This window comes from Hyperolius riggenbachi, chromosome 5, assembly GCF_040937935.1.
Source record: "Hyperolius riggenbachi isolate aHypRig1 chromosome 5, aHypRig1.pri, whole genome shotgun sequence".
In the NCBI taxonomy this organism is placed as follows: Eukaryota; Metazoa; Chordata; class Amphibia; order Anura; family Hyperoliidae; genus Hyperolius; species Hyperolius riggenbachi.
Window position 1 is genome coordinate 420,791,642 of NC_090650.1, and position 14,639 is coordinate 420,806,280.

Below are 14,639 nucleotides of genomic sequence, written 5' to 3' on the forward strand. Positions count from 1 at the left end.
CTTCCTGTACCACTGCTTGAAGAAGGTGTCTTCCAGAAACTGGCAGTAGGACTGGGAGTTGAGCTTGACTCCATCCTAAACCCGAAAAGGCCCCACAAGCTCATATTTGATGAAACCAGCCCAAACCAGTACTCCACCCCCACCTTGCTGGCGTCTGAGTCGGAGTGGATCTCTCTGCCCTTTACCAATCCAGCCACGGGCCCATCCATCTGGCCCATCAAGACTCACTCTCATTTCATCAGTCCATAAAACCTTACAAAAATCAGTCTTGAGATATTTCTTGGCCCAGTCTTGACGTTTCAGCTTGTGTGTCTTGTTCAGTGGTGGTCGTCTTTCAGCCTTTCTTACCTTGGCCATGTCTCTGAGTATTGCACACCTTGTGCTTTTGGGCACTCCAGTGATGTTGCAGCTCTGAAATATGGCCAAACTGGTGGCAAGTGGCATCTTGGCAGCTGCACGCTTGACTTTTCTCAGTTCGTGGGCAGTTATTTTGCGCCTTGGTTTTTCCACACGCTTCTTGCGACCCTGTTGACTATTTTGAATGAAACGCTTGATTGTTCGATGATCACGCTTCAGAAGCTTTGCAATTTTAAGAGTGCTGCATCCCTTTGCAAGATATCTCACTATTTTTGACTTTTCTGAGCCTGTCAAGTCCTTCTTTTGACCCATTTTGCCAAAGGAAAGGAAGTTGCCTAATAATTATGCACACCTGATATAGGGTGTTGATGTCATTAGACCACACCCCTTCTCATTACAGAGATTCACATCACCTAATATGCTTAATTGGTAGTAGGCTTTCGAGCCTATACAGCTTGGAGTAAGACAACATGCATAAAGAGGATGATGTGGTCAAAATACTCATTTGCCTAATAATTCTGCACTCCCTGTAGAGCTCCCGGCGGATAGCCCGAACGTAGCTCGGGATTACCACTAGGGAGGGTAAAGGGGAACTGTAGTGAAAATAACAATGAATACAATTATTTAGTCAGTGTTTGCCCATTGCAAAATCTTTCCTCTTCCCGATTTACATTCTGAAATTTACCACTGGTGGTGACATCATTAGTTCTGCCAGGTGATCTGTACGGAATGTTCGTTACCGAGAGTTCTATGCACAGAGGGAGATGTGGCTTGATTTCCCACAATGCAAAAAGGTTCACAGACAGCAAACTGTCAGTACCATGGTCACCCAATCTAATTCATTGAACCCTGCAACCAATCACTTCAAAGCAAAGGGGTACGAGATTCTCTACTAAACCTAAATCTCCATCTACACGTTACAATTCCACGTGCGATCGATTAAATCCGACATGTCCGATCGGGTCTCGATCGATAGTGTGGTCGATTTTGCATTGATAACTAACCAAAATCGATCACACTATCGATCGAGTCCTGATCGGACATGTCGGATTTAATCGATTCAATTGAATTTGATCGATCACACGTGGAATTGTGACGTGTAGATTGGGCTTTAGACTGCAGTCCACCTTTTCTTTCCCCACGCAGAGTTGTACACTGGGTAGATTTCACATCAGTCCTGCCACATCGCGCTTTACACGCCTGGCCCTCGTCCAAATACTCAGTCTTATGATTACACTGATCTGCTTGTAGATGATGTGTTGTGAAGCTAAAGTCTTCTTCCAGCATATGGCCTTAATCTATTATTTAGCAAATCTCTTGGCATGCAGGCCGAGGAATGTGCCGATGTGCCAGTGAGAAAAGATTCCTGTTTTTTTCTTCCTTCTCTTTTTTTTGATGAATAATTACAACGCAGAGGACTTGGAGCTATTGACGGAGCAGACTCTTCCTGAAAACCGTAATCAGCTCTGCACTGTCCTTCAGGAGCTCGCAGCAGAAAGCCTTCGCTGGCACGTGACGCTCGCAGCAGAAAGCCTCTGCTCAGACGTGACGCTCGCAGCAGAAAGCCTTCACTCAGACGTGACGCGGATGTCAAATGTGCTGCTTATCTTACAGTGCGCTAGAGCACAGCGCGGCTGCTGCAGCATCGCCTGCTCACTGTCCCCAAACAAAGATAAAATGCAGCTTATACTGGATAGAAGAGGCTGGTATGGAGCTCATGGTTGTCTGCAACACTTTGTCCTGGAAAATAGGTTTGGGAATAGAGAACATTCATCAAAATTGGCTATATAGCTTGTTTACTTTACCCTGCCTCCTTTCATCCTCCACCTCATAAACCGGTTATACCCTATTACAGAGGCATCCAATCCAAAGACGGATTAACGTCAATGGGAACAGTAAAAAAACAACAACAAAAACAGCCAAATACTTACCCAAGTAGAGGAAAGGCTCTGGTTCCTGCTCCTCCCACGGTCCTCTCTGCCCCATCGCTTGCTCCCCCGTTTGAATCCCCCATCGCGGGGGAATTCAGAAGTCTTCGGGAGCCGAATCCTCCCGAAGACCGGCAGCTCCATATTGCGCATGCCCGAGTGTATGAGAGGGGGCGCTTGCGTGTGCGCAGTATGGAACGGCACGTCTTTGGTGAGCACTCTGGCTCCCGAAGACTTCGGAAAGCCTCCCTACGGGAGCCGGAAAGCTATATTTGACTATTAAGGTCGAATACTGGTACCGGGGGAGTCGGCGCTGGAGCGAGAGATCCGTGAGAGGAGGAGGAAGGCTTTATAGAACCCAGAGTCTCCCATCTCCTTAAAGGGACACTTAAGTCAAACAAAAAAAAATGAGATTTACTCACCTAGGGCCTCCAATAGACCCCTGCAGCTGTCCGGTGCCCTCGCCGTCTCCCTCCGATCCTCCTGGCCCCGCCGGCAGCCACTTCCTGTTTCGGTGACAAGAGCTGACAGGCTGGGGACGCGAGTAATTCTTTGCGTTCCCAGACACATTAGCACCATTTATGCTGCTATATGGTATATGATATATGCTATAGCAGCATAGATTGCGCTATTGTGGCCAGGAACGCGAAGAATCACTCGCGTCCCCAGCCTGTCAGCTCCTGTCACCGAAACAGGAAGTGGCTGTTGGCGGGGCCAGGAGGATCGGAGGGAGACGGCGAGGGCACCGGACAGCTGCAGGGGGCTATTGGAAGCCCCAGGTGAGTAAAACTCATTTTTTTTGTTTGACTTAAGTGTCCCTTTAAGTATCTGGCTGGTTCTTTTTTTTTCAGTTCCCATTGACTTTAAAATAAAACGGGGACCTAGGCAAGTAACAACTTTGGCCCTACCCTTAAAGAAAACCTGTAACTAAAAAAAAAAAAAAAATGTTACCCTGGGGGTACTCACCTCGGGTGGGGGAAGCCTCTGGATCCTATCGAGGCTTCCCCCGTCCTCCTGTGTCTCACGGCGGCCACATCAATTCAACATACATACAGCCTGTTTTGGCCATTTTGGTCCTCCTCAGTGCACGGCATGGATTGCTATGGCTCTATGGGATAAGTAGTAAGGAATACCCAGACAGCTCATGGTGACTCAGAACCACAAATGAGTTGCCAAAACATTAGAGACACCCTCTAATAACCACTTGGTCCACCTGTAGCTCTGATCAGCCGATATTCTTCTTGGCATAGACTCAACAAGAGGCTGATAACGTGGCTGAGGAATGTTGGTCCATGCTGATATAATGGCAGCTCTCTAAGTTGGGGTAAATTGGATGGTGGCATTTCTAAGCTTTAAAGTGATCTTTCGACTTTGTCCCACAAATGCCCAATAGGATTGGGGTCAGGGGACGCAGCTGGCCATGGAAGCCGGTTAAACACAGATTGAAGTTCTTCAAACCAATTTGAGATCCATTGAGAACGGTGGCAAAGTGCATTGTCCTCGCTCCTGGGTGCCAACTCTGCGTTGTTAGGTCACTCTACATCACCGTTAGACTGGTTTACTTTCAAATAAGGGGCATCTCTAATTTTTTTGGCCACTCAGTGTAATTTTGCCTTCTTAAAAGTTCCTGGATGAAAAAAAGAGGCTTGTCTGGCAACACCGCTTCTGGTAACTTCCTAAAGGGCATCCCAGAACCATCCATATTGATACCTCAATGCTGCCACTCATTCCCAGCACAGACATTCTGCATCCTCTGCAGTGAGTCTGCAGCAATGTATGCGATCCGGAGACTGGCCTGATGATGATCTTGTTGCTGGGCAGACTTTTCTATCTTCTAGTGTTGTCTCCTCCTCTGGGTCTACCGGGGGAACTGCAGTACCTCCGAAATGCAGTGTGTGGGGAGAAAATATCACCAATCCAAAAGCAAAGTAAAACTACACACACACCGCAAGACTAAATAGGGTAAAAACGATGGTTCCAATGATGTGACGTGAACGGAAGCAGAAGACTGCAACCGAAATGCCAAATGATTGTTATCCAATAGGATCATTAAACAATGCAGGACGTAGGGGGAAAGTGTAGTAGACTGCAGACGCATTGTTTAAAAATCGTTCACAGCCCTGTACACTGCTGCCGATGAACGATTATCTGCTGAAGAGATCAGTCATGTTGGTTGCTCAAAATGCCCGAGTACTGCTGTGGATCGTTCGTTTATCGTTTTCTTAATTTGTCGCGTACCAGCAGTCTTTCTCTGACTCCGTAAGAACCAGAGACTGCTGGTACCACAAAACAACACCTACCAACGAATCGCCACACATACCCGCTACTCTCCCATCACCGCATGCTCCTCTCTCTGTCGTCACTATGACGGCAGAGCTCTGTGAGTCGGTCAGGAGATGCTTTCATTGGATCCTGACCCTGTCCATCAATGTAAGTAAATGTAATTGGCTCACAGTGATGACGCAGTGAGGAGCCAATGAAATTGGCTCCTGACCGGCTCACAGAGCTCTGCCGTCATAGCGACGGCAGAGAGATGGGCCTGCGGTGGGTGCAGAGAGGCGCAATCATGGGTAGCGGTTAGTATGTGCAGCGCAGAAGTTGAAATCTACGTTCTGTCATAGCCGCGCAGGCACCTGCAGGACATAGATTTCAACGAGTGCGGTCCGGAACCAGTTAAAGAGAACCCGAGGTGGGCATTTTTGTAAAAGAAAACAAAATGCTACCTGATGCGGGGGGCTAGCCAGATAAGGTAGCCTCAATTACTGCCGCTCTCCGCCGCTCCTGTGGTCAGAATTCCTCTACTTTCTGTTTCAGCAACCCCCTGGGTCGCTGTGTGTCACATCACAGAGCAGAGTCCAGGAAGCAGTGTGGGAGCGGCGGGGGAGAAGTATTAGCGTTAGGGAACGCCCCCAGTGGGCGTTTCACAAGAGTGCCTCTTCTGCAAGGGACGCCCCTTCCCCTCGAGATTGGCGACAAGCTGCTTGTCGGCAATTTAGGTGGGTGATCGCGCGGTGCTGGGGGGCCGGAGCGCAGCACATAGGGGACACAGAGGCACATCATGGAGCAGGGAATATGCCTCTACGTCCCATCTATCTCCCCCCCTCTCCCCCAGGTACACTTTTAGCCGTCGTTTGTGTTTTGAATTTTCAAACGATATCTGCAAGATACAATAATAATACAATAACAATTTGTAAAGCACTTCTCTCCCATAGGACACAGGCCCTCTGCACACGGTGAGTGCTATCAAAACAAAAGGAAAAACGCAGAAAAAAAAAAAGTGCAGCATGCAGTACTGATTCAAAATCGCACATCGGAATCACATGTAGTGTGCAAGAGGCCTCAAATACGAGTCGTCCATTTCTAAATGATTTTTTCTCCCCATGCGAACGAGCCTTAGAAGTGGGCAGCTTGTATTAGCGCGATGAACGAATTTACTGTAATTCCAGTGAAAGTCTCCAAAGACGTCATTATCCTTTAAAAGCTTCCAAAACATCTGTGGAAAGTGGTCCTCAATTCTACTTTGCTAAGGAGAACCTTCCACAGGACGCTCCGGATTATTGAGGATCAATAGCAATCTGCTTTCTCAAGGCTGCACACCGCGTGTCCAAACAAATGACAAGCACTCTGACAAGCCATCGTGTAGAGACCCCTCAGATAAAAATACAAGAAAAAAAAATACAAGAAAAAAAAAGCCAGCCAGCGTTTACAGAGGGGTGCTGCTGCTTTGGCAAGGAAGCAGAAACTGACATAAGGTTCAAAAATTACTTTTAAAGTCCGCAAGCCCATTCCCAAATTCCCAATCAACGTCATGCTCAAATCAATCAGGAATTAGCCTTGTGATGCCGCCTCAATGACCTCCCCCAACCCAAATGTGTCCCCCCTCGGTGCACTACACTTCACCTGTCCGTGTCTTCTGCTGGCTCCGAGGTCTGTCCTCTGTCCATATACGTGCCCCACATTTGACATGGGGGGGGGGGGGGGCAATGCTGGGGGTTTAGTTGCTTGTCCCATTATTGTTTGTGCTCCCTTCATCGTACACCCGATTGACAATGCTGGCTGACATCTTGCAGCATGTCCAATCCACATGCTCAGCCCAAAATTGGTTGCACCATCGCTCAGGTGTGCACTTGTGTGGGGTGTGTGTGTGGTGTGTGTGTGTGGGGTGTGTGTGATGTGATGTGGTGGTGTGTGTGAGTGTGTGTGTGTGTGTGTGTGTGTGTGTGTGTGTGTGTGTGTGTGTGTGTGTGTGTGTGTGTGTGTGTGTGTGTGTGTGTGTGTGTGTGTGTGTGTGTGTGTGTGTGTGTGTGGGGGGGGGGGGGGGGGGGGCAGAAATGGAGCAAGTACATAAAAGTCATGTCGGCTATCACTTACCTTGCCCTGAATTGTAGATTGCTTTCACAGACTTTTTCACTTTCTGTAGCGCTGTTCTGTCTTGATCTAAGGCCTGAAAGAAAAAAATAAGAAACCATTATTATAATTCATTCAAACGATGGCTGTGTAACGCATAAAATCAGCTGTGACAGCTAAACATCACTGAGTTATTCACAAAGGAATCCAACATTAAAAACTCCTGTGTCCCCACTTCTTCCTGACCACAAAAGGTCAGAGCTGAGACAAAGCACATCCCAGGTGAGAGGGATATGAAGGCTAAAAACAACTAATTTAAACACACTGGGGGCTGTGTTAATAATCAATGATCACTAAGGATATGAAGGCTGAGATTTATTTTTGATTGATTTATTTCAATTTTTGGGTACTCCGGAGTTGGATGATTTTTGTACCCTCACCATAGACCTGCAAGGGCCGTGGAGTCAGAGTCCAGGTCGAAGTAATTTTGGGTACCTGGAGTTGGAGTCGGTAGTTTCTTAAACTGAGAAGTAGGATGATTTCTGTACCGACTCCACAGCCGTGTTTTAAACGACGCAAATTGCCCGATTGTCCTGCCGATAAACGTGGCCATACACACATCAATTTTCCCATGCAATCCCCTGCAGGTTTGATCACTGATAAAATCGGATAGGAATAGATTCCTTTACATAAACTTTTGATTGATTTTGACCATGACTCTATCAAAAGTATATATCGGACAGGATGGAAAATCTAGGTTGATCAGGGGCCAGGCAGGTAGGTCGACAGCCCGCAACACTACACCTCATCGAACGAACAGTGCAACGCTGCGGTTCAATCGATTTTCATTTGATTTCCTACTGGGGTCTATGAAAAACCAATGTGGTGTGTGCTAGGAAACAATTCCTTCTGAATCGATTCCTTTTAGAAAGCCATTGATTGATTTGGAAGGTTGAGTGGAAATCGATTTAAAGAGAACCCGAGGTGGGTTTGAAGAATATTATCTGCATACAGAGGCTGGATCTGCCTATACAGCCCAGCCTCTGTTGCTATCCCAAACCCCCCTAAGGTCCCCCTGCACTCTGCAATCCCTCATAAATCACAGCCACGCTGCTGACAAACAGCTTGTCAGAGCTGGCTGTGTTTATCTCTATAGTGTCAGTCTGCTGCTCTCCCCGCCTCCTGCAGAACTCCAGTCCCCGCCTGCATCCCTTCCCTCCCTGCTGATTGGAGGGAAGGGACGGGGGCAGGGACCGGAGCTATGCAGGAGGTGGGGGAGTAGCTGAGACTGACACTACAGATGTAAACACAGCCTCACAGCACGGCTGTGATTTATGAGGGATTGCAGAGTGCAGGGGGACCTTAGGGTGGTTTGGGATAGCAACAGAGGCTGGGCTGTATAGGCAGATCCAGCCTCTGTATGCAGATAACATTCTTTAAAGAGGAACTGTAACGACAAAACGGCCCCTGGGGGGTACTCACCTCGGGTGGGGGAAGCCTCAGGATCCTAATGAGGCTTCCCACGCCGTCCTGCGTCCCTCGGGGGTCTCGCTGTAGCCCTCCGTGCAGCGGTGACGCAATATTTACCTTCCTGGCTCCTGCGCAGGCGCTCTGATGCCTCTCGGCGCCGAAGTAGGCGGAAATACCCGATCGCCGTCAGGTCTGCTCTACTGCGCAGGCGCAAGTTTCCGGCGCCTGTGCAGTAGAGCGGACCCGACGGAGATCGGGTATTTCCGTCTATTTCCGTGCCGAAAGTCGCCACAGCGCCCCCGCTGGAGCCAGCAAAGGTAAATATTGAACTGACAGTCGGCACAGTCGCCGGCTGTTCGGAGGGCTGCGGCGAGACCCCCGTGGGACAGAGGACGGCGTGGGAAGCCTCATTAGGATCCGGAGGCTTCCCCCACCCGAGGTGAGTACCCCCCAGGGGAGGTTTTTGTTGTTACAGAGTCTCTTTAAACACACCTCGGGTTCTCTTTAAGTACAGCCAGCTTTAGACATTAAGCCTGAAGCCTGGTACACACATCCAATTTTGATTGGCTAATTTTACCACTTCCATGTAGTATGAGAGTAAACCTACACAATCTGTCCATAGTATTCAAAATCTGTTGGCCCCAGTACAGGTGGTAACATTTGTCAGTGACTGGGCACAATTGCCTGTGTGTACAACACTCAGACTTCCAACATGCAGATCAGGTGCTCTAACCAGACTAGCCACATGCTTGTTTCAAGTGTGTGATTCAGACACTACCGCAAGCAAAGAGAATAGCAGGACTGCCGGGCAACGAGTATTGTTGAACAAGAAATAAATATGACAGCCTCCATATCCCTTTCAGTTCAGGTGTCCTTTAAGAGGTAAAAAAAATTGCAGCCCACAAAACTAGACAACAGGCAAGCCCTCATCCCTACTCTGCAATACAGGCTCAATTTATTTCAGTGAGGCCCTACAGAGGCCCAATGTAAATAATTTTTGGGTCCAGGATCCCCCCCAACAAAAGTGCTCATTAGCCATTTCATGCCAGCGGCATCCCCTCTCTGTTACATCACCGTTTACTGAGGTGCCTGGCTCTTCTACTGACCACATATGCTATTGCTCCGTTGTTATTGCCTGATGAAGCGGGATCAAACCTGCGAAACGCGTTGCATATTTGGAGTTCATAAATAAAATATATTGACTGTCTTACAGTCGTCGTGTGTCTACTTGGAGGAGGCAAGTCCACCACTACCTCATCCATTTACCAAGAATTTGGTTTTTAAGCTCATTTAGTTTCCTTTTATCCTTTTGGTGCCTCTGTTCTCCTGCATAATATTGAGTCCACCCTGGGTGGAGGGTTGAACCCCCTTTTTCTCATCTACAGAGAGCGACTTCTTATTCCTGAGTGGGGTCAGGAAAATCTCCCCACCTGCCTTTACAGTGGTTGCCTAATGGTAACCCTGGTTTGTGAGTATTAATATTTACTCTATCTAGTAACCATTTACCAGTACATATTACACTATCTGTTACATCAACGGCTGCAATATCAGTGCGGGAAACGTTGCTGGTTGACGCAGCCTGGATCTGGCGGATCATTATGAAACTGCTCCATGTGTTTCTTAGCTACACATGAAAACATAACCCTGCAGGCTATTTATACTGGTAGGTAATAAATAGCGATATAATATCAGCACAAGCCCGGACATTCTTATAAGGCAAGCGTGTTCAAGCCCAGCTATGCGAGACATGTCGCTCCTGCGGCGGGCCTCCGACTTGATTTATACACCACATCAGAACAGAATCGGGCTGAAATCACGATGCAGACCTGTGTCTAAAGCAGACCTGAACTCAGAACTTCCTCTCTGCTGTCAATGATAAGCACCAGCATAATAACCTCTAAAGAAAAACATTCCTTGTTACAGCTGATACAACTCCTGCAGTAAATCTGCAGTGTGTCTACTTCCTGCTTTCATGGAAGCAAACCTATTGTAAACATCCCTTGTTTTCTGGTTAGCTGCTCTGCTGTAGTAGTCAGCTGACCCAGCAAGTGATGAAAATACAGTTATTAGACACAAATGAGGGGGAATTAAACAGGCTAAACTCTCTAAATACATACAGGGTGCATTTCTCTAGGTTTTCCTTCTGTCCTGTGCAAGAGTTCAGGTCCACTTTAAGGGGCGACTCTAGTACAAAAATGTATAACACGTCTTATCACAGCGTCACTGCGTTAGATTTGGATCATGTTGTCAGGGAGAATGTTCCGTTTATCAGAACTGAACGGAACCGATTGCCACAGATATGAACGGATCCACATCAGTCCATTTGGTCCACTCTAGCGAGCAGAACGCATAAGTGGTATGTGATTTCTGTGGATCGGAAGATGACAAACGATGCTAGCCTATGAGAACAGAAGGTGTCCATTCTCCATAGGCTGCTCGCTGCTTACGTCTTGCACAATTCTCATCTGCCACTTTCCATTCGGGTCGCTGCCGATGTACAGCTCTCAGAGCCCCAGCAGAAGCATCAGGCTCCAATCGGCTTGCAATAGACCAATGGGAATCATCCCAGCCCAGGAAGGATTGTCATTGGTTCACTGAGTAGTGGACCAATGAAAATACTCTCTGATGCTCAGGGAGTATTCCCATTGGTCTTCTGCAAACCAATGGGAGCCTGATGCTACTGCTGGGGCTCTGGGATCGCTATAGTGGTGTTCCTAATGCACAGAGACCTGAAGTAGTGGAGGAACGCTAACATGATGGCGACATGTACTGAGCGGGGGGCGGCATGAAATCTAAACTGATGGAACTGGATGAGAATCTGAATTTCACAGGATCAGTTTTTCATTCCTTACAGTGTGAACCCAGGCTTAGTTTGTAAGCAAAGGTTGTTAAATATCTGCTTGTCTTCAGCTACTGTAACATTCTGGCAAACTTTTTCAAAACCATGGCAACAAGATCAAAAGGTTTTAATAACTTTTTCACCACCAGAGTCCACCTCAAAACTTTGGAGAAGGAGCCTTCAGTCATGCTGCCCCTACACTTTGGATCTCCTTGCCACACCCAATAAGGACAGCTCCAACCCTACAAGCATTTAAAGGGTACCTAAACTGAGAGGGATATGGATTTTTCCTTTTAAAGGAATACCAGTTCCCTGGCAGTCCTGCTGATCTCTTTAGGTGCAGTAGTGACTGAATCACACACCTGAAACAAGCATGCAGCTAATCCAGTCTGACGTCAGTCAGAGCACCTGATCTGCATGCTTGTTCAGGGCCTGTGGCTGAAAGTATTAGAGACACAGGATCAGCGGGAGAGTCAGGCAACTGGCATTAATTTAAAAGGAAAAATCCATATTCTTCTCAGTTTAGGTTCCCTTTAAAATAATACCAGTTGCCTGACTCTCCTGCTGATCCTGTGTCTCTAATACTTTTAGCCACAACCCCTGAACAAGCATGCAGATCAGGTACTCTGACTGAAGTCAGACTGGATTAGCTGCATGCTTGTTTCAGGTGTGTGATTCAGCCACTACTGCCGCCAAAGAGACCAGCAGGACTGCCAGGCAACTGGTATTGTTAAACCTCCATATGCCTCTCAGTCTAGGTTCCCTTTAAGTCTAAACTGAAAACCCGCCTCTTTAGTCTGGCATTTATGAACACCTGATTGTTTCCTCTATAACACAGTCCAGCCTGCAATCCTGTATTGGTCTGAGACAGAACTATGTGTTTTGTGGAGAAAGGTGCTTTACAAATGTTATTGTACTATTGTATATTGCATAAAAATGAAAAAAAAGTAGTAAAAATGTCACTTTTCCACTGTTACAGTGACTCTACTTTTACTATAATGACTCATCCATTACTGAGAAAGTATTCTCAACCACTCCTGAGTCACGTAACCATGGTAACAGTCTACATCAATAGGGAGGGGGGGGGCTGACTAAAAACCCTACTGCAGCCACGCCTTCATCTACTGACACCAAATTTGATTGGACAATTTAAAAACTTCCACGTAGTAAGAGGGTCCTCTGCCCCCGCCCCCTCCAAGATTTCGGAGGTAAACACAGTTGAGAGGGATTCCTTGTTCAAATCGCCGCCGATCCCCCGCCTCCCTGCGTGCTGGTGAGAGAATGAATCTCACATTCCAGCGTCGTGACCCAGCGGCCATTGCGGCCCACAGTAGCGGTGGTTTTTGAGGCTACTTAATCCACTTAGCCTCCCCGGATCAAGTAGCCTACTTCTTTTTAATCTTATGAGCCCACCTCGGGCTCTCTTTAAAAAAGCACCGCCATAGGCAGCAATGTTAAAAGCTACGAATAGCACCAATAGACATTCATTTCGGTGCCCAGAGATATAGCGGTTATCTACCAATTACAGTCACTATTTACCGTTTATAGCTGCTAATCAAGGCTGTTTAGCTATACTGTCTCAGTCGCGTCAGTCGGGGTCTTCAGCGCATGCTCAGGACCTCCGCGCGTACGCAAAAAGACCCTGACTGACACGACTGAGCCAGTTACCAAGGATAATTGCGGCTAAATGGAGGTGCACGAGAGGACAGGGAAGGACTCAGCGGTGCTTATGGGGCTGGAGGAAGCCCCAGGTAAGTATGAAATCTTTCGTTGTCAGCGTCTCTGGTACACTTAAAGAGAAACTCCGACCAAGAATTGAACTTTATCCCAATCAGTAGCTGATACCCCCTTTTACATGAGAAATCTATTCTATTTCACAAACAGACCATCAGGGGGCGCTGTATGGCTGATATTGAGGTGAAACCCCTCCTACAAAGAAATTCTGAGCACGTACTCTTGGCAGTTTCCTGTCTGTGAACCCTGTTGCATTGTGGGAAATAGCTGTTTACAGCTGTTTCCAACTGCCAAAACAGCAAGCAGCAGCTACATTACTTGCCAGCAGTAAAAATGTCACCATGTGATAAATGTCAGAATGTAAATCAGGGATTTAAAAGATTTTACAATGGGCAAACACTGACTAAATCATTTATACATAATTATTGTAAAAATGAAGCACTTTTTTTATAAGTAGTAATAATAATATTGTAATATGTTTTACGATCTGTGCTTGTCGTTATTTAGAAGAGGAAAAACCACAGCAAAGCATTAAGCGTTGCAAGCTTGAATCACTCATTAACACAGTAGTGTTAGCGCATTGCTTCCCATTCAGGCTTAAGGCAGCGAGTGTAATGCAATGCTTTATGTCTACAAGCCATAATCACTGCTCTAGGTGAGGCCTAGCTGTGCTGTTTCCATACCACAATGCTGCAGCACTTAATGCAATAAGCAAGCTAATCACAATGATCATCCTTCCCTATTCTCCAGCACAGCGCTGCTACTTCTGGCAAACAACGCGCAGAACAGCCGGGGTATAAAAACCAGCAGAACTGCACAGGCTCCTGCCGCTGGGACACATTACACCACCAACAAATCAATCTTTATTCATATGAACGTGCTTCGTCTGCACGGGGCCTGCGGAACTCACCTGAAAGGAGAAATCAGGGCTGCATTACCCCGAGGAGACACTTAATTTATTACACAGGAGCCAATGTTGCTCTCGCAGCGCGCAGAATGCAAAAAACATCCCGGTTATTTGCTGTTGCTAGGTAAATGAAGACAGCCAATGGGATTGTCAGGCAACACCTGGACATGTTTTATGCCAAACCAATTAGGTAGAAATAGTCAGTGTCGTTCAGCAGCATCCAACACTGAATACACTTTAACATCAAGGCTTTTATTTATTACATTTTCTCTTCTGGACACCATTTCAGCTTAGGGCCTGTACACGCTGAAAATCGCAAACGCAGGGCGATGCCATTGCGTTTTTAAATCAAATTTCTATTTGCGATTTCTATGTGCTTGCGATTTTGCTGAGGCTCTCTTTTCCTGGTTCCCTGACTAACTAAAAAACGCAATGAAAATCGCATGCATTGAGTTTTTCATGGGTATTTTCAAACGCAGTGCTTAAAAAGTGCAGCAGTCGCTGCAATTGCGTTTTTCTAAAAACGCATTGCACCAGTGTGTACAGGTCGCCTCGATTTTCATCACTTTTCAAAGACCTTGTGATTAAACAAAAAAAAACAAAAAAAAGCATAATATTTAAAAAACGCAGCGCAAACGCAGCAGAGTGTACAAGCTCTAAGGTTTTAGCTCTTATTGGTTGTATTTTGGGTCTCTAGTGTCCATTTTTATTTATAAAATATTTTTTAATTGGTTCTTTGTCGAATGTTTAAGATACTTAGGACTCAGACACACTATAAACGCTTTTCTGAGCATTTTGGGTCATTAGCGCTTTCTGAGCACTCATTCACTTGTATTAAAATCACGTAAAAATCATTGCAATCACATTTTTTTTAGCGTTTGCGATTTTATGCGATCGTGGCGATTTTAATGCGATTTTACCGCAATTTTAATGCAAGTGAATGGGAGCAATTTTTTAAAAGCGCTCAGAAAGCCAGGGCTGTGGAGTCTGTACAAAAATTCTTCCGACTCCAACTCCGACTCCTCAGTTTATGAAATCACGACTCCGACTCCTTAGT

The 14,639-nt window shown here is 46.6% G+C and overlaps 1 protein-coding gene across 1 annotated transcript in view; it reads right to left on the reverse strand.

The window, feature by feature from the left end:
* The window catches only part of ASAP1 (ArfGAP with SH3 domain, ankyrin repeat and PH domain 1), a 187,288-nt gene that overhangs the window by 133,784 nt on the left and 38,865 nt on the right, over positions 1–14,639 (reverse strand). The window contains exon 5 of the mRNA XM_068238413.1: positions 6,657–6,729. Within this exon, the coding sequence (XP_068094514.1) occupies positions 6,657–6,729 (73 nt within the window). The remainder of the gene's footprint in view (positions 1–6,656; positions 6,730–14,639) is intronic.